At 34.4% G+C, this 19967-nt stretch overlaps 1 protein-coding gene across 10 annotated transcripts in view; it reads left to right on the top strand.

The window, feature by feature from the left end:
• Window positions 1–19967, top strand: part of KIAA1109 (transmembrane protein KIAA1109 homolog) — a 211542-nt gene that overhangs the window by 150101 nt on the left and 41474 nt on the right. For all 10 annotated transcript variants that reach the window (XM_045055906.1, XM_045055911.1, XM_045055905.1 and 7 more), the window contains 8 exons: window positions 1161–1266; window positions 9191–9288; window positions 10043–10228; window positions 10829–10997; window positions 12542–12753; window positions 13840–14038; window positions 17538–17597; window positions 19427–19653. In XM_045055906.1, coding sequence (XP_044911841.1) covers window positions 1161–1266; window positions 9191–9288; window positions 10043–10228; window positions 10829–10997; window positions 12542–12753; window positions 13840–14038; window positions 17538–17597; window positions 19427–19653 — 1257 coding nt within the window. The remainder of the gene's footprint in view (window positions 1–1160; window positions 1267–9190; window positions 9289–10042; window positions 10229–10828; window positions 10998–12541; window positions 12754–13839; window positions 14039–17537; window positions 17598–19426; window positions 19654–19967) is intronic.

The following is a 19967-nucleotide window of genomic DNA, read 5'->3' as shown; positions in this document are numbered from 1 at the left end:
AAAGTAAATAAATAAAACTTAAATAAATAAATTAATGGGTAGATTATAAAGCATATTGCATTTGTGCTTTCTATTCTGAAAAATAAGCACTCCAAATTCTAGTTTAGCAATACTATTATAAATGTTTCATTTGACAGAAAATAAATCTAATGCAGTATGTTGCATAATTCCTTACTAATATTAGAAAGGGATAAAGTTTGTAATTGAGGCAGAACACAATCCCAGATTTGCTAAGAATGCAGTTAATTATAAACACTTGAAGGAATCTAGAATTGCATTCCTCAGAGAGTTGCCTGGTTTACTATGGCCTGAAATAAACACACATGAAAATCACCTTAGCCCATTTTGGACTATTCTATAAAAAATAAAGTGTCCAGGGCAACTTAGACTTTATGTGACTTCTCATTTAATTAAAGACTACTGAACCTATTTTGCGCTCTTAATTTTTGGTAAAAGTATGAATGCTGTCTAAGTAGCAAATTTGAAGCATTTCCTTTATTCATAAGGGTGTTTCAAACTATCTTTACTATAATACTCAACTTCAGTTAGGACCTGCTTTCTGTTCAATCTGTTTATTAATTTTCCCCAGAAATTTTATGCCTTATACTAATCATAGGGCATATATTAAAGCTGATTGAGTATATCTGATTAGTTAAATCATGCAAATGTAAGCCTCATGAGAGAGAGAGAGCCATAATTTTATTGTTTTTATTCACCTTAGCATCTAATGAGGTACACAAAGTAGATGGTCAATAAATATTTGAATGAGTAAATAAATTTACTTTCACATGTAATGATACTTGTCCATGGTTCTAAACACTACAACAGTAGTCATTGAAAAAAGACACTACCCTGGACAAAATTCCGATTCTGATATTAGCAGGTAACATAAAGTATAAATTTCATTCTTTTTCAAAAGATAGAAAACAAAAAACCTTATTGGCCACTGTTATTTAAAAAATAAGTTTAAGGAATGGCCTATAATAATGTCAGACCAGTAAAGTATTGGGCAATGTGAATATTTTATAACCTTTCTCAAATAGTATGTAGATAATTCATTGTTTTTCTTCAGAGTTTGGATGACTTATGTGAGCAAAAGATGTATTTAAAACAAATACAGTCAGTAGTGTTAATCTAGTATTCCGATTTTGTTTTGGCAGGTTGGCTCTTTTGAACATAATCTCACAACCGATCTGCTAAACCACTTGGTATTTGTGCAGAAAGTGTTCATGAAGGAAGTTAATGAAGTAATACAGAAAGTTTCTGGTAAGATAATCTCATACCTTCCATGGTATGAGCGTTCATCCTGTCATTTAGATATATTTAAACTCTGCATTCCTTTTCTGGCTTTTCCACCTACAGATTCTTTTGCTTATTACTTACTTTTGTCATGTGTAATACATACGTTTATGATTTATAAACTTCACAAAACTCCTTTATACTTTCTCTGCCTGCCACCACAAAAAGAGCGAGTAGTGTATGTCTATTAACCAAACTAATCTTACGCATTTGGGAAACAAGATTTAGATCAATATTAAGATTTTGACTTTATACCATATGGTGACTCTGCATGCTCTGTAGCAACCCTTATGATATTTTTGTTATGCCTCAAGAGTAGATTACAAATGGGCTTCTTAATTACATTACGTCTTAATAGGAAGTGTATGTTTGATTTTAAAAATGTTTAACTGATCTTTAATTCACAAGATAAAGTATTAAGTATTAGGATGGAAAATAAGTTGACTATGTAAGCATCCTTGAGGCTAAATATTTCCAGTATGGATATAATCACGTTAAAATAATAGTGAAACCAGGGGCGCCTGGGTGGCTCAGTCGGTTGAGCGTCTGATTTCGGCTCAGGTCATGATCTCGTGGTCTGTGAGTTTGAGCCCCGCGTCGGGCTCTGTGCTGACAGCTCAGAGCCTGGAGTCTGTTTCAGATTCTGTGTCTCTCTTTCTTTGACCCTCCCCCGTTCATGCTCTGTCTCTCTCTGTCTCAAAAATAAATAAACATTAAAAAAAAATTTTTTTTTAAATAATAAATGTTTGATAGAATTCCCCTGGAAAGCAATCTGGCCCTGGACTCTGGTTTTGGGGGAGATTTTTGATTACTCATTCAGTTTCTTTACTGGTTTTGGGTCTGTTCTAATTTTCTATTTCTTCCTGTTTCAGTTTTGGTAGTTTATAGGTTTCTAGGAATTTGTCCATTTCTTCCAGATTGCCCATTTTATTGGCATATAATTGCTCATAATATTCTCTTATTATTGTTTGTATTTCTACTGTGTTGGTTGTGATGTCTCCTCTTTCATTCTTGATTTTATTTATTTGGGTCCTTTCCTTTTTCTTTTTGATCAAACTGGCTAGTTGTTTATCAATGTTGTTAAATCTTTCATAGAACCAGGTTCTGGTTTCAATTATCTGTTCTGGGGTTTTTTTTGTTTTTTGTTTTTGTTTCAAAAGCATTGATTTCTGCTCTAATCTTTATTATTTCCTGTCTTCTCCTGGTTTGGGGTTTTATTTGCTATTCTTTTTCCAGCTCTTTAAGGTATAAGATTAGGTTATGTATCTGAGACATTCTTCCTTCTTTAGGAAGGCCTGGATTGCTATATATTTCCCTCTTAGGACCACTTTTGCTGCATCCCAGAGATTTGGGGCTGTGGTATTATCATTTTCACTGGCTTCCATATACTTTTAAATTTCCTTTTTAACTTCTTGCTTAGCCCATTCATTCTTTAGTAGGATGTTCTTCAGTCTCCAAGTATTTGTTACCTTTCCAAATTTTTTCTTGTGGTTGATTTCGAGTTTCATAGAATTGTGGTCTGAAAACATGCATGGTATGATCTTGATCATTTTGTACTAGTTGAGGGCTGATTTGTGTCCCAGTATGTGATCTATTCTGGAGAACGTTCCATGTGCACTGGAGAAGAATATATATTCTGCTGCTTTAGGATGAAATGTTCTGAATGTATCTATTAAGTCCACCTGGTCCAGTGTGGCATTCAAAGCCATTGTTTCCTTGTTGATTTTCTGTTTACACGATCTGTCCATTGCTGTAAGTGGGGTGTTGAAGTCCCCTACTATTATGGTATTATTATCAATGAGTTTCTTTATGTTTGTGATTGGTTTATATATTTGAGTGCTCCACATTTGGAGCATAAATGTTTACAGTTGTTAGGTCTTCTTGGTGGATAGACCCCTTAATTATGATGTAATGCCATTCTTCATCTCTTGTTACAGTCTTTATTTTTAAAGTCTAGATTGTCTGATATAAGTATGGCTACTCCAGCTTTCTTTTATTGACCATTAACATGATAGATGGTTCTCCATCTCCTTACTTTGAATCTGAAGGTGTTTTTAGGTCTAAAGTGGGTCTCTTGTAAACAGCATATAGATGGATCTTGTTTTCTTATCCATTCTGTTACCATATGTCTTTTGTTTGGAGCATTTAGTCCATTGACGTTTAGAGTGAGTGCTGAAAGATATGAGTTTATTGCCATTATGTTTCTTGTAGAGTTGGAGTTTCTGGTGGTGTTCTCCGGTCCTTTCTCGTCTTCATTGCATTTGGTCTTTCCCCGTCCTCCCCCCCCCCCATCTTTTCGCCCCTGAGAGTGTCCCCCTTAAAATTTCTAGCAGGGCTGGTTTAGTGGTCACGAACTCCTTTAGTTTTTTTATAGCCTCGCTGGATAAAGAATTCTTGGCTGCATATTTTTCTGATTCAGCACACTGAATATATCCCGCCACTCCTTCCTGGCCTGCCAAGTTTCTGTGGATAGGTCTGCTGCAAACCTGATCTGTCTTCCCTTGTAGGTTAGGGACTTTTTTTTCCCTTGCTGCTTTCATGATTCTCTCCTTGCCTCAGTATTTTGTGAATATGACTATGATATGCCTTATTGATGGTCGGTTTTTGTTGAATCTAATGGGGGTCCTCTGTGCTTCCTGGGTTTTGATGTCTGTGTCTTTCCCCAGGTTAGGAAAGTTTTCCACTATGATTTGCTCACATAACCCTTCTACCCCTTTCTCTCTTCATCTTCTGGGACCCCTATGATTCTGATGTTGTTCCTTTTTAATGAGTCACTGATTTCTCTCATTCTTAAATTGTGCTCTTTTTTTTCTGCTTCATTATTCTCCTTAAGTTTGTCCTCTGTATTGCTGATTTGCTGCTCTGCCTCCTGCATCCTTGCCACCACATCAACCATTCAAGATTGCAGCTTAGTTATAGCATTTTTTATTTCATTCTGACTAGCTTTTACTTCTTTTATCTCTGCAGAAAGGGACTCTAATCTATTTTCGACCCCAGCTAGTATCTTATTATCATGATCCTAAATTCTGGTTCAGACATCTTGCTTGTATCTGTGTTAAGTCCCTGACTGTCATTTCTTCCTGCTCTTTCTTTTGAGGTGAATTCCCGCTGAGTTCTGTGGTTCAGGTTGTGCAGATTATTGTGTTAATCCTCAAATCAGTTTTCTAGGTGTGCAGGATGGTTTAGTGTTGATCTGGCTGTATTTCATGGATGCGAGACGCAAAAAACAAAAACAAAACAAAACTTCCATGCTATTCCACCATCTTGGCTCCTCTAAAATCTTTTTCTTTTAATGTTTACTTATTTTTGGGAGAGAGAGTGAGTGAGCATGCACAAGCGGGGAGAGACAGAGGAGGACAGAGGATCCAAATAGGGCTCCACTACTCCTCAAACTCAGGATCTTTGAGATCATGACCTGAGCCACCCAGCAACCGAGAAAGGCTTTTTCTTAACCTTTGAATTGCAATCAATGAGGAGTTAAAGTATATTCCTAAGTTTATGAAGAATGAACTGGAAAAGAAGACTAAAAATTAATATTCTAACCATGAAGACTTACCAATCACTATGGGGAATTCAGAAATAAGATTCTGATTCTAAAGTCATTTAGTGGCTAGGTCTGATCCTTGAGTCATTCCTGACTGGAGACAGCCATGAACTCTAGGAAAATAGCTGAAAGTAAGTTGTGTATCATCTAGCTATCACCAGAACCTCATAGAGTGGAGATCTTATCAAAACCAGAGAAGGTACTCTTTACTGAGAGGGAATGCTTTGAACCCTTATAACCAAGTTTCTTAGTATTCTAATCTCAGTATTGCTTCCCTCATCTACCAAATCTTCATAGTTTTTGTCCTTATTTCTTTTTTTCTTATACCTTTTTCTCATGCTTTTCCTTAATATTACATTTAGCTCTAGGACATTTTCTCAATATTACATTTAGCTCTAGGAATACTCATTTACATCAGTCATCAAGTTTGTTAGGAAATTCTTTTTTGAGGAATCAATTCTTGTAATCTTACTCTCACGGACTCCCTTGATTTTAGAAAGACATGGATAATCACTGACCTAGTAAACATAAACGATTTGTTTTTGAATATGTACAGTCGTCTTAGAAACATATAAGGAGGTTCCCTTCTGAGAATTGGGCCTTTCATATATTTAATTCATAATGAGGTAAAAAAAAAATGACGTTAATGTGACTAACAATATCTGATATTTCTATAAGCTAAAATTATTGTGTAATACATTTGTAAGAGATGGAGCTCTTGCTTTTACATTTTAAGAAAAGTAAATTTTTCTGAAACTACTAAAAGATATTCAAGGCTGTGATAGATCAACAAAAAAATAGGCTTTTAAAAAATGGACTTTACTTATTAGAGAATGTTTAGGTCCATAGCAAATTGAGGGAAGGTTACTAAGATTTCCCAAATATCCCCTTGTCTCCAGTCATGTATAGCCTCCCCCATTATCAGCATCCCCCACCAGAGTGGCACATTTGTTACAAATGATGAATCTGCATTGGCACACCATTATCACCCAAAATCCATAGTTTACATTAGGGTTCACTCTTGGTGTTGTACACTCTGTGGATTTAGAGAAATGTATATTGACATTTATTTGCCATTATAGTGTCCTACAGGGTAGTTTCACTGCCCTAAAAATCCTTGGTGCTCCACCTATTTATCCCTCCCTTGGTTGCTTCCATATTTTGGCAATTATGAATAAAGCTATAAATATCTGTGTGTAGGGTTTTGTGTGGACATAAGTTTTTAGCTTCTTTGGGAAATAACCAAGGAGCGTGATTGCTGGATCATATGGTAAGAGTGTGTTTAGTTTTATGAGAAACTATCAAACTGCTTTCCCAAGTGGCCATACCGTTTTGCATTCCCACCAGGAATGCATGAGAGATCTTGTTGCTACACATCCTTAACAGCATTTGGTGGTGTCAGTGTTCCAAATTTTGGCTATTCTAATGGGTTTGTAGTGGTATCTTAAGATTGTTTTGATTTGCATTTCCCTGATGATATGATGATATGTATAAAGCATCTTCCCTTGTGCTTATTTGCCACCTGTGTATCTTCTTTGGTGAGATGTCTGTTAAAGTCTTTGGCCCATTTTTTAATCAGGTTTTTTGTTTTCTTATTGAGTTTTAAGAGCTTTTTGCATGTATTAGAAACAGTCCTTTATCAATTATACCTTTTAGAAATATTTTTTCCTAGTTTTGGCTTGTCTTCTCATTCTCTTGACACTGTCTTTTGCAAAGAAAAATTTTTTAATTTTAGTGGAGTACAGTTTATCAGTTCTTTCTTTCATGGATTATGACTTTGGTATTATATCTAAAAACTCATTGCCGTACTGAAGGTTTATTTAGGTTTTTTTCTTACGACGTTTTATAAAACTTTTATAGTTTTGTGTTTTACATTTAGATCTGTGATCCATTTTGAGTTAATTTTTGTGAAGCATGTAAAGCTTATGTCTAGATTTATTTTTTTTTTAATTTTTGTTTTTCAACGTTTATTTATTTTTTTGGGGACAGAGAGAGACGGAGCATGAACGGGGGCGGGGCAGAGAGAGAGGGAGACACAGAATCGGAAACAGGCTCCAGGCTCTGAGCCATCAGCCCAGAGCCTGACGTGGGGCTCGAACTCACGGACCGGGAGATCGTGACCTGGCTGAAGTCAGATGCTTAACCGACTGCGCCACCCAGGCGCCCCTGGATTCATTTTTTTTTGCATGTGGATATCCAGTTATTCCAGCACCATCTATTAAAAAGACTATCTTTGCTTCATTATATTGCCTTTGCTTCTTTGTCAAAGATCAGTTCACTATATGGATCTCTTTCTGGGCTCTTTGTTCTGTTCCAGTGACATTGTCTCATCTTTCACCAATCCCACACTGCCTTGATTACTGTAGTTTGTAGTCTTGAAGTCAGGTAGTGTCAGTCCTCTAGCTTTTTTCTTCTCCCTAATTGGCTATCCTGGGTCTTTTGTCTATACACACCTTAGAATCAGTTTGTTGATTCCCACAAAATAACTTGCTATGATTTTGATTGGAATTGCATTGAATTTATAGATCAAATTGGGAAGAACTGACATCTTGACAGTATTCAGTCTTCCTATCCATGGACATGAAATATCTTTCCATTTATTTATTTTATTTATTCATTCATTTGTTCATTCATTCATTCATTCATTCATTCCATACTCTTGTTTGATATCTTTCCTCAGAATTTTGTAGTTTTCCTCATGTAGACCTTGTATGTATATTATTAATTTATACCTAAGTATTTAATTTTTTGTGGTGCTAATGTAAATGGCATTGTGGTTTTTGTTTTTCTTTTTGAGAGAGAGAGAGTATGCACACACACACGCATGTGTGGGGAAAGAGCAGAGAGAGAGGGAGACAGAGGATCCAAAGCAGGCTCCGTGCTGTCAGCACATAGCCAGTTGTGGGTCTTGAATTCACAGACTGTGAGATCATGACCTGAGCTGAAGTCAGACACCTAACCGACTGAGCCTAGCATTATGTTTTTCATTTTAAATTCCACTGTTCATTGTTGGAAAGTGATTGGGCTTTGTGCATTATTAACCTTGTATGCAACCTTGCAGTAATTGCTTATTGGTTCCAGGAGTTTTTTTTGCCAGTTCTTGCAGATTTTCCACACAAATAATATATATAATCCTGTCATTTGTGAACAAAGACAATTTTATTTTCTCTTTCCCAATTTGTATACCTTTTATTTCCTTTTCTTGTATTATTGCATTAGGTAGGACTTCTTGTATAATGTTGAACAAGATTGGTAAGAGGAGTCATCCTTGCTTGTACCTTATCTAAGTAGGAAAGTTTCAAGCTTTTGACCATTAAGCATGATCTTAACTCTAGATTTTTGTAGATATTATCTAATTGAGGAAATTTCCTCTATTCCTTTTTATTGAGAGTTTTTATTATGAATGGGTGTTGGATTTTGTGAAATGCTTTTTCTGTATCTCTCTCTTTTATTTAAATTTATTTTTTTCATTTAAATAATCTCTATACCCAACGGGGACTCTAATTCATGATCCCAAATCAAGAGTTGCACAGTTTTCCAAATGAGCCAGCCAGGCACCCCTTTTTCTGCATCTCTTGATATGACCATGTGATTTTTCTTCTTTAGCCTATTGATGTGATAGACTGCATTAATTTGATTCCCTAGTGGAGAAAACTTCTCATCCCATATGTATAATATGCTCCCTGGGATGATGCTAAACTCAGCATACATACAAAAAGATTAATCACTTTAAGATGGAGAATTTAAAGATTATATATGCAGAAAAATTTTTTCATCAAGAGGAAGAAAAGTGGAAATAGAAGTTATACATTAAAACATCAGAACATTATTTTGTGGATGTCATATTGATGGACAGCAAATGATATTAATAGGAACTGTATCCCAGGGTCTCCTACCCCATGTTTTTTTTAAATTTATAGGACCAACCTTTGCTGACATACTCTATTATTAGCACATATTAGCTTATGTTTAAAATTTCTCCACCTTTATTTTTTTTTATTTTGTTTGCAGCACATCTAAATGTAAATAGCATTTTTGATTGAAGAAACTAGTCCAATTTACTTTTTTCCCATAAATGGAAAAATGAGACATATAATTACATTTGTTTAATTATATACATAATGTTTTAATTTTGCCCTTATAAAATGTTCTTAATAAATGCCTACATGTGCAGTATTATCCCTATCTTATATCTGTGGCAGGAAATGTAACATGGCTAAGGTTCCCTAATAACAATTGGATTAATAATCAGAAAACAGAAAATAACTGTTCTTTATTTTTTTAAAATGAACAAAATAATCATCATTTTCCTTTTAAAGTGATTTCCTCACACCCACATTTACTTAGGTGGGGAGCAGCCTATTCCTCTTTGGAATGAACATGATGGGACGGCAGATGGAGATAAGCCTAAAATTCTACTCTATTCCCTGAATTTGCAGTTTAAGGTAACATACAAATAATTATACTTTTCAAAGTATTTCCCTAATTTTTTAATTCTAAATTTCTAATTTTTTAGCTATAGAAAACTCATATTATACATAAATGTGCCAAGTAGAATATAAAAATGAAGTATAACCCCATCCACTCAAGAGAAAAGGCTTTAACAAGTGAATATTCTTTAGTACTTTTTTCTATTTGTATTTTTACATATGCATATTATTTATGCATTTTAAAAACTTTGGATACCTTTCCATGTCAGAGCATATAGATCAACTTTATCTTCCTCAACAGCTCTACTATTTATTATATAGTTGTAACAGTTTATTTAACTGTTCCCTACTGGTAAATATTTTAATTTTTTTCTAATTATTACAGCTATAAGTTACTCTGTAAGATATATTTTGTACATTTGTTCAATTAACAATAATACCTTAATAGAAACCTTAATATTTCAAATATTTAAGATATCAGCATTGTTAAAAATATCATTATTACCAAATAGTTCTTTAATTATAATTAATGTTTTTAACCCATGAACAGTTCAGATGTTAAATACAAAATACTAAAATGAAATTTAATAGCTAAAAAATCCAGTAGTAATATGAGAAATTAAGGAATGTTGACAGCTTTATCAGCTCATTAGACAACCCATATGTATTTTAAACATGGCTATTTTATCATATATTGAAAGGTGTCATTTAAATGAGTGTGTATTGTTGATTTAAGATTCTTTTTTTCCCTCCTAACATAATCTCCTAGGGCATCCAAGTAACAGCCACAACTCCATCAATGAGAGCTGTGAGATTTGAAACTGGATTGATAGAGCTGGAACTTTCAAACCGACTTCAAACCAAAGCCTCACCAGGAAGTAGCAGCTATCTGAAACTGTTTGGTAAATGCCAAGTGGATTTAAATCTGGCATTAGGACAAATTGTCAAACATCAGGTGAGTACAGAATTTGCTGACATTAGAATTTTGGCTTTTAATTTTGTATATCAATTTGAACTACTTTAAATATTACTATACTTTAAAAAAAATGTTTTTAATGTTCCTAAAATTTTTAATTGTAAATTGGAGTGAAGAAGCCTCATTTAAGAAGGCCTTTACAGTTTTAGTTTGGCATTTTACTTAGTGTTTTGGGTGTTATATTATTAGTTTATAGTTTAGTGCAAATGCAATCATGTGAAGCTTAATTCAGCATCTTCATAAATATTTGTTTATAATTTCTTTTTATTTTGTTAAGCATTATTTTTTTATTTCAGCACTCGGTACTAACATTGGCCAACTCTTAAAATGTTACTAAGTTTCTTACTATTTAATATTGGTAAGTTTTTCTTGCCATAATGTTAAACATAAAAAGTTAAATATATATGCACACACAGCAATAAATCAGATTTTATTTTATAAAAATTTAACTTTCACAGCTCATGGGGGGCTTTTTTGTTACTGTTGTTTTATTTTGCTAGAAATTATTAAAATGTTTAGGTTTTTTTGTCGGAACATTTTCCACTACTTGATTTTATTGAGCCTTTAATTTTATTTTAGGTTTATGAGGAAGCCGGTTCTGATTTTCATCAAGTTGCCTATTTTAAAACCAGAATTGGATTAAGAAATGCCCTCCGAGAAGAAATCAGTGGTTCTTCAGATAGAGAAGCTGTGCTTATTACCTTGAATAGACCAATTGTTTATGCACAGCCTGTGGCCTTTGACAGAGGTAAGATAAAGTCCATCAACACTGTCTTGTTGGAGTTAGAAACGTTTTGGAAATGTTGGATAAGAATCATTTGTAGTTTACCGGTGTAAATACTTGACAGCTAAATGTCTCCTAAATTTGAAATGTGAGCATCCAAAAAAAGTTTGTTGTTTATATCAGCTTTTAAAGTTATTTTATTTTTTAAAGTTATTTGCCTTCTCCATGGGATGTATAGGATGTCTGATTCAGAATTCTGATTGTAATGCTAATAAGGTTTCCTTTCAAAAACTAATGTACCCATTTGTTTTGACACTGTCTATTCATTTATTCTGTCTGTAAACATTTCCTGTCTGGGCATGGAATACAAATAAGGAAAACAGGATCTTTGCCCTCAAGGAACTCTCAGTCCAGTGGGAAAGAGCAAAGTACACTACAGAGAGGAGTTAGAGAGATACATGTTCTAGTATCTGAGTGAGCCTCTAACTTTGCCTGTTCTTCTTAGAGGGGAAACTAATTCTTCAGATTCGACTTGGAGTTAGGAGTTCACTAGGAAGACAACGAAATGACAGCTTGTCTTATTTATCTTTGTATCTCAAGTTTTAGAACAGTCCCTGGCTTATAGTAAGAACTACATAAATGTTTACCAAATGAGAGAGAATATGAATGAATATATATGAACACAGAGGTCTAAAAACTATAGCAGCTTTCATAAAAGAAAATAATAGGAAATAAGGCTGAACAGATAGATACAATCTCATTAGTGTATATTGGGCAGATATGTTGGAATTGTAATTTAGAAGTAATGAAGAACCATTTATGACACCATTTAAGATTTAAATTGGTGTAGGCATTGGCTGGTGATAAGTCTGTTAGAAAACTGTTCTTTTGGCAGTGTTATGGATAACATTTTATTTTGTTAAATTCTGTGCACTTACTTTTCATTTCACATCTTACCTTTCATCAGCTTTCAACAATTCCTTAAAGTACTTTGCATTCTTTGTGTCCAGGATACTTGCTTTTCTTTCTACTTCTCTGGCTCCTTCATGTTTACCTCCTCTTTAGGCTTCTCCCTCTATACACAGCATTAAATGGAGGTTTTCCTTAAGGTTTCATTCTTATTACAGACTCAGATGTCTTGACTTTTGTAGGTCACATCTTTTTAATGTATACTCCTACTGTTATGTACCTCTCCTTTAGGAATTTTTAACAGTTGTAACAGTAAAGTCTACAAAGTCGGGGACCATGTTTTGTTTTCATTTGTTATTGCATCCTGTTGCATAGCATCTAATTGGCATTTCACAAATAATTTATTACATGAACAAATGGACCTGGGTTATTTTCTTTTTTCTGCCATTATGCATTTGCCTACTTTCTGCTTTTTTTTTTTTTTTCCTCTGTCAAATTGACCATATCATCTTAGATCCTTTCTAATTCTAACGCTGTATTTTTTGGTGGGAATAATTTTTAGTAATAAGCCAGATTTTGTAGCTATTGAGGTTTACTTGCCTTACAGCTTTACAGCTTTCATTTAAATTTTCTTTCCTCCCTGCCTTAATTATAAAAAGCTGTGCTGTTTTGGCTGAATTATAAGGCTGCCTATGACAACTGGAATGAACAACGAATGGCTTTACATAAAGATATCCATATGGCTACAAAGGAAGTAGTAGATATGCTACCAGGTATCCAGCAAACATCAGCCCAGGCCTTTGGGACTCTCTTCCTCCAGCTTACTGTGAATGATCTGGGAATATGTCTGCCCATCACAAATACTGCGCAGGTACAGAAAATCAAATCATAGTCTAAGATTATGAGTGAAACATTCTACTAACCATTTCTATGTATATAGAGTATAACAATTTTTTCAGGTTAACAATTTATAACTTGGGTTTAGTAAATAGCAAGTAAAATTGAATTCCTTCAGCCATTATTCATCCACAGTGTATTAAATACGTATCTCATGAGACTTTGCTCTGAAGCGCTCTTCATCAGAATTATGATGAGATTGATACCCATCTAGTAAGCCTTAATTTTTACATTGGAAATAAGCAGCTTAGTGTTCAGAATCTTTTTGCTTTGTTTTTTTAGCAAATAAGTCTTTGGCATGCACTTGTTAATAAAATAGAAGCAAAAGAACATTTAGGAATACTGTGTAATAGGGTTTAGTAACCTCATCTAAATTAGAGTAGGGAATTTCAAAATGCTTTTAAGCTGAAATAGTTGGTAATGAAACTTCCAAAGTATGTGTGTTGGATAAAGCAAGAGTTTTCATAATTTAGGACTAATTCTTAGGAGTACATAGTTGCGTGGACACGTGTATGAGACAAAAAAGGGCTATAAACCCCTATCAGGCTTAAGAAGTTAAAATTAGAACAAATACAGAGGTCTATTTTACTGTTAAAATTTACTGTAAATAACCTGTAACCTGTTGTCAAATGGGTTTATCTTTTAGTATTTTGTTTGGCAACACACTGTGAAGAAAAGTCCTGGGTTGAGGATTGGCAACATATATTTATGCCTCAGGAGTTGAAAAATGGTAGTTTTTTAATGGCATGATGGACAGAACTCAGGAAAGCCATACACACCGAAGGTGGTTGTCATAATGAGAATGTTCCCCACAACTAAATCAGAAGCTTGAGATAGAAAACTAGATAATTAACCTTTTGCGAGTTAAAAAAGAAAAAGATGCACATGGCAAATGTATTTCACTTCAGTAATTTTTAAAAGCATCTTTTTACAGTACTTTCTAATTAAGCTTTCTAGGCTTGACATTTTCCAGACTTTTGTTCCTAGGAATTCTGTGAGAATTTCCAAATTTAAAAAAGTGTTGTATTTTGTCTTATTATTTCTTCAATATATTTTGCAGTCTAATCACACTGGAGACCTTGACATTGGTTCTGCTTTAGTATTGACCATTGAAAGTACTCTCATCACTGCTTGTTCTTCAGAATCTCTGGTTAGTAAAGGGCATTTCAAAAACTTTTGTATTCGTTTTGCTGATGGCTTTGAGACGTCGTGGGATGACTGGAAACCAGAAATTCGTGGCGATCTAGTGATGAATGCCTGTGAGTGACTTATTTTCTGTATGATGTTTAGAATTTGTTTAAATTGAAAAAAAAAACAGAAGTAGTGTCTTTATTTGTAAAACCAAAGGATGCTCAGCTATAGGAATGTTATTGGACTTTGTGAAATAAGAGCTATTTCTAGTTAAATGTTCATATTTGTGAAAAATGTCAGGTTTCAGTAGTTTAGGTAAGTAAACCAGTTAGGCATTCTGCTTAATAGTATAACAGTTGAAGATTTGTTTACTACCTGATTTTTTCCTGTAGTTGATTCATGAATGACCAGATAAAGCATCTTTGTTCCATGGGGATCTTGAAAGAAAGTGATAAATGTGTAAGAACTAGTTCATCATATAACATAGAACAGGTTGTAGATAACCAGGAACAGGAACTCCAGCCACAAAATATTGACGTTAATAAATCCACGTGTCTAAATTTGTAAGCTACAGAGTATAACTTGTGTGAATTCTTCCAATTCCATAATACTGGAGGTTGGGAGTAACTAAAGCTGTGTTTATATACAATTTTGAAAGTATAGGTTGTGAACTAAAATTCCTCAGCCAGTCTCTAAGCCAAAATTAATACTTACTCTACAAAAGGTAGCATGAGGTTGTTTATGCAGTTCTTTTGCCCTCTCCACTGGAAGAAAATCTTTCCAGTTCTGGGTATTCTTTAAAGAACAAGAATATTCTTCATTATTTTTATATCAAAAATTGAAGTTTTGACATTCCATGTTGATTAAAACTTAGATAAAACTATAGGTGAAATTCTCGGTATTGTATGCTTCTCATTTAGGTAATTCATATAAAATACTGCGATTTCTCTGAAATACTTCAGGTTACTAAGAAGCCTTGATATCAAAGTACTTATGCCCAATATTCAAAAGACCAAAAATAGCCTGGATCAGAAATCTTTACAAATAATATTTTACACAGTTGTTACATTTATTTTTAAAAATCACTGTAACTCCAGACGCCTGGGTGGCTCAGTCAGCTGAGTATCTGACTCTTGATTTAGGTTCTGATCATGATCTCACGGTTTATGAGATCGAGCCCCATGTTGGGCTCTGAGCTGACAGCCTGGACCCTGCTTGGGATTCTCTCCCTGTTCCTCTTTCTCTCAAAATAAAAATATTAAAAACTTTTAAAAATCACTATAATTCTTGTCTATTTTTTCTTAAAATAAATTTAAATCTACTGGTTTGTATTAAGATGACATCTTTGCCATTATTATTTTTTTTATTTAAAAAAAAATTTTTTGGGGGCGCCTGGGTGGCACAGTCGGTTAAGCGTCTGACTTCAGCCAGGTCACGATCTCGCGGTCCGTGAGTTCGAGCCCCGCGTCAGGCTCTGGGCTGATGGCTCAGAGCCTGGAGCCTGTTTCCGATTCTGTGTCTCCCTCTCTCTCTGCCCCTCCCCCATTCATGCTCTGTCTCTCTCTGCCCCAAAAATAAATAAACGTTGAAAAAAAAATTTTTTTTAATGTTTATTTTTGAGAGAGAGAGAGAGACCAAACATGAGCTGGGGAGGGGCCAGAGAGAGAGGGAGACACAGAATCTGAAGCAGGCTCTAGGCTCTGACTGAGCTGTCAGTACAGAGCCTGATTCAGGGCTCGAACCCACAAGCCATGAGATCATGACCTGAGCTGAAGTCAGACGCTTAATCAACTGAGCCACCCAGGCGCCCCTGCCATTATTATAATCATTAAAATGGATAGAATATTTTGGAAGCAAAGGAAGAATACCTTTCTTAAACAGTTTATTATAAAAGGAAAATGCATGAGAAATGTGCCTCTGAATCAAAATCAAAAATATATTAAAAATGCATAAATAATAACTCAGCACCTCAGTGTATATATACCAAGTAGAATACAAACATGCTGATAATTGTGATAATAATCATGGTTTATTTTAGGTTTTGTAGGATATTAAATGACTTGTTTATAACATGTTTTTGGTTTGGTGTCTTGGGAAGGAAGCAGACGAGTTGAGTGGTTGCTTCATTGATTTAAGAATTCTAAATTATAAAAGGGGCAGATTAGTTTTTGTTAGTAATAATAAATAGAATATAAATGACGTTTAATATTTTTGGCAAAAAAGGGTTGAGTTAGGGTAGAGAAACAAGAAAAGGTAGAGTTATGCCTTAGGATTTTTTTTTTTACAGATCATTTTAAAATCAGGCCCTAGGAAAAAGATGGCACAGTGGAATTGCCTTTCTAGGGTGATAATGTTTTCTAGGAATTGCAGTAAAAATTAGAAAGGACGATCTATAGGAAGAGTTCAAAGGACCATGTAAGTAGATAGAAAAGATAAGACTCTGTTCAGTAACATGTATTTATAGAAATTATAAAAACCATTAGAAGTTGAAAATGTAGCATGGAAAAAAAAAAGTTTGAAAGACTTCAAGCTCTTTGATTAGAGTGATTTAGTTGATTCCCTTCTCCTCACTTTCAGCATTTGGATCTTCTCCTAAAAATCTTAATATTCCTTTTTAATTCATCATGGCTCGTAATATATGATTTTATATAATTTTTAAAACTGAATTAAAAAAAATTCTCTGATACTTCTTAGGATTAAAAATCCTAAAAGTTTTCTATCCTTTTTTTTATTTACTAGCTTTCATTTGGCCTAAATTATGTTACTCAAATTTCAGAGGGTTTTCTTTTCATTCCAGCATTCTTAGATTTGAAAGAGTTACTAAGTTTCTTTTGCTCTGTTTTATAACCATGACTATAAAGGTGAATTGGGCAATATTTTACCCTAGGACAAGATCTAGTTCTCTCATATTCTATAATTTGTATGTGAGGTACAGGTAACATATGTCTCAAACTATAGATTTTAGTTATTGGCATCATGTTAAAAAAAAAAAAACCCACATAATAGAAATTTTCACTTAATAAACTCTTTCTCCCAAATATGTTGTAGTATTTCTGCAACTCAGATTTGAGTAGCTCTCAAAGTACCATTCCAATGATGGCACAAATTGTCAAAGCCTCTAGAAACTAGAATTTCAGGGTCAGTCAGGTATTGTCACATGCAGAGTGTAAAGATAAAGTTGCAGTTAAGTTCTCATAAGCATAAAATAAAAAATGTTGAATTATGAAATATTATGAGTCATCTAAGTAGTCGTTTCATTCTGCAGATTAGAAACTAAAGCCTAAAGGGGCCCCTGGGTAGCTCAGTTGGTTAAGCATCCTGACTTCGACTCAGGTCATGATCTCAATGTTTGTGAGTTAGAGCCTGGCATCGGGCTCTGTGCTGACAGCTCAGAACCTGGAACCTGCTTCGAATTGTGTCTCCCTCTGGTACTGTCTCTCAAAAAATGAAAAATGTTAAAAAAAATTTGTTTTAAATAACAAAACGAAGAAACTGAAGGCTAAAGAGGCTAGTGATTCTATTCTATTATATTTAGGTATTAATCTTTGGGCAAAACACTGCAGTATAATATTTAATCACAAGCATAATTTTATTGAAAACTATTTTGGGGGGTGGTTTTTTGTGCAGGTGTAGTTCCAGATGGCACCTATGAAGTATGTTCTAGGACTACAGGACAAGCAGCTGCTGGTAGGTTCACAATTGGTATAACTTTTTCTTTTTTCTTCTTACATATATGAGATAGAATTCTGTGTTTTTATACATATATATACATATCTATATATGTATATTTATAGCCTTTATGTTAACAGTAAGAATTTTTTAACTAAACTAATTCTGATGTTCCCTGATTTTTTAAAACTATTTTTGTAACATTAGCATATTTTTATTTATTTAACAATTATTTATTAGACACTTGCTGTGTATAAAATATATGGCAAAAAGTTTTGGGAAAGACAAAGATGGATAAGATATACTTTCTACTCTGTATAAATTCTGATATAGTTAAGGCTCTGCAGCATAATTAAGCTATGATAAGTGATAAGTTCAATAAAATATAAAATTCCAATTGCCACTGAAATTTGTTGAAGAGAGAGAAAAATTTCAAATTTGTAAGGATACTGGAATCAGAAAAAGCTTCTTTTAACATTTTAACAAACGTGAAAAGGGACTTGACAGATAAAAATTATTTCTTAAGCAATTACTGGAAGGCATGGATTAGAAAATTCAGGCAGACAGAATATTAGTCATGCTGTGAAAACAGTGTCTAGTTAGAATTGTCCAAACTGGGTGGAACAGAATTATGTGAAAAATAATATTGGAAAAAAATTAAGGAGTCTGGACTTAATTTGGTGGACAAAGGGAGAGCCATTGAATTTTTTTTTTTCCCTTGAGCAAGAAAGCAGAACCTTTAAAGGATTAGAGAGAAAAAGTATCTTAGGAAATAAGTTAGGAGATAACTCTAAAGTTATAACCTGTCTTGACTAAGATGATTTCACAACATAAATTTTTATTTATTTTACTTAAAACTAAGTTACGGTAAGCTAAAGGGAGGTATTTATTTAAGGGCTCTTAAAATGTCAGTGGGAGTAGAAGCTGATTAAAGTTAGCAGATTTCCTTTCTCTCCTTACTATTCCCTTTATCTTCCCCCAAGCCTAGCGTTGGTACTCATCCTAAGTAAATTGTCTCAGAAAGTAGTAAGGCCACTAGTCCCACTGACAGAGAACTGAAAAAGTTAAGAAATTTCCAGGAGTAATGTTAGAAGGAAAGGGTGATGACTGAGGTAAACATACTTATTTGGAGAAAGGTCACATAAAAGTCTTTTTCAAAACTCAGGTTTATAAGTGACAGCAACCCATTCAAACTAGCTTAACCAAAAGGGATTTATTAAAAGGATATATACGGATCACAATTAAACTTAGGAATGGCTATCTCAGTGAAGGTAAGGAACCAGCTCAATTCAAGGAGCCCTCAGGAACTACAGGAACCAAGATTTCAACTCCCACTAGGACTCTTCTTTGCTCCTCCCTGGCTGCTTCATTTTCTTCATACTGCTGACCTCCTCCTTACACATGGCAGGAAACACGGCTGCCAACAGCTCATGAGCCTCATCTCTCCAACCTCAATCACTAGAAAGGGACCACTAGTTTTGAAGTCTAGGGAAGGGATTTTAGTTTTCCAGCTTTGACTCTTACTTGGCCTAATTACCTAATTCTGGCTAATGAGTGAGGATTGTGGCAATTCCCACTACAACCATAGAAAGGTAGATCAGCTTGGGGGTGGGGAGAAGAAGGAATCCATAGTTCACAGGAGAAAGAAGGGTGCTGCACAGAGGGAAACAAGAGATGCACACTTTGCAAAAGGAAGTCAGTCCCACAGTCTGATGTTTCTGAGAGACCTGGCTGTGAGAGATGTTAGTTGTTACACAAGGCTATCATCCATTTTATTCCTTAAATATAGGATTATTTAAATGTTTATACTCAAGACTTAACAAAATGCCACTTCTTCATTTAAACAGAAAGTAGTAGTGCTGGAACATGGACGCTCAATGTATTATGGAAAATGTGTGGGATTGATGTCCACATGGATCCTAACATTGGCAAAAGGCTTAATGCTCTGGGCAATACCCTTACGACACTGACAGGAGAGGAGGACATAGATGATATTGCTGATCTCAATTCAGTGAACATAGCTGACCTGTCCGATGAGGATGAAGTTGATACTATGTCTCCCACTATCCATACTGTAAGTAAACTTACTGTTAGACTTTTCTAGACTGGCCTTTATCCTGAAATAGGGATTTGATTAACTCAACATTATTTATTATATTGTAGTTGCTAAGTGTAAAGGAAGAGAATGGTGGTTCCATGTGTCTGCATTTTGTAATGCTGGTTTTGCTTTTATAAAATTGTCTTTTAATTGATAGTTTTCATAATGACTGTCAACAAACTTGTGCCTTAACTTAAAGGTAATGTACTAACATTAAAAGCAAAGTGCAAGCAAACCTGTAGAGACAGAAAGTAGATTAGTGGCTGCTGAGGGCTGGGAGAGTTGGGGAG

This window comes from Felis catus, chromosome B1 (genome assembly GCF_018350175.1).
Source record: "Felis catus isolate Fca126 chromosome B1, F.catus_Fca126_mat1.0, whole genome shotgun sequence".
In the NCBI taxonomy this organism is placed as follows: Eukaryota; Metazoa; Chordata; class Mammalia; order Carnivora; family Felidae; genus Felis; species Felis catus.
The sequence above is the reverse complement of the archived record's forward strand: the minus strand, read 5'-3'. Positions and strand labels throughout refer to the sequence as shown.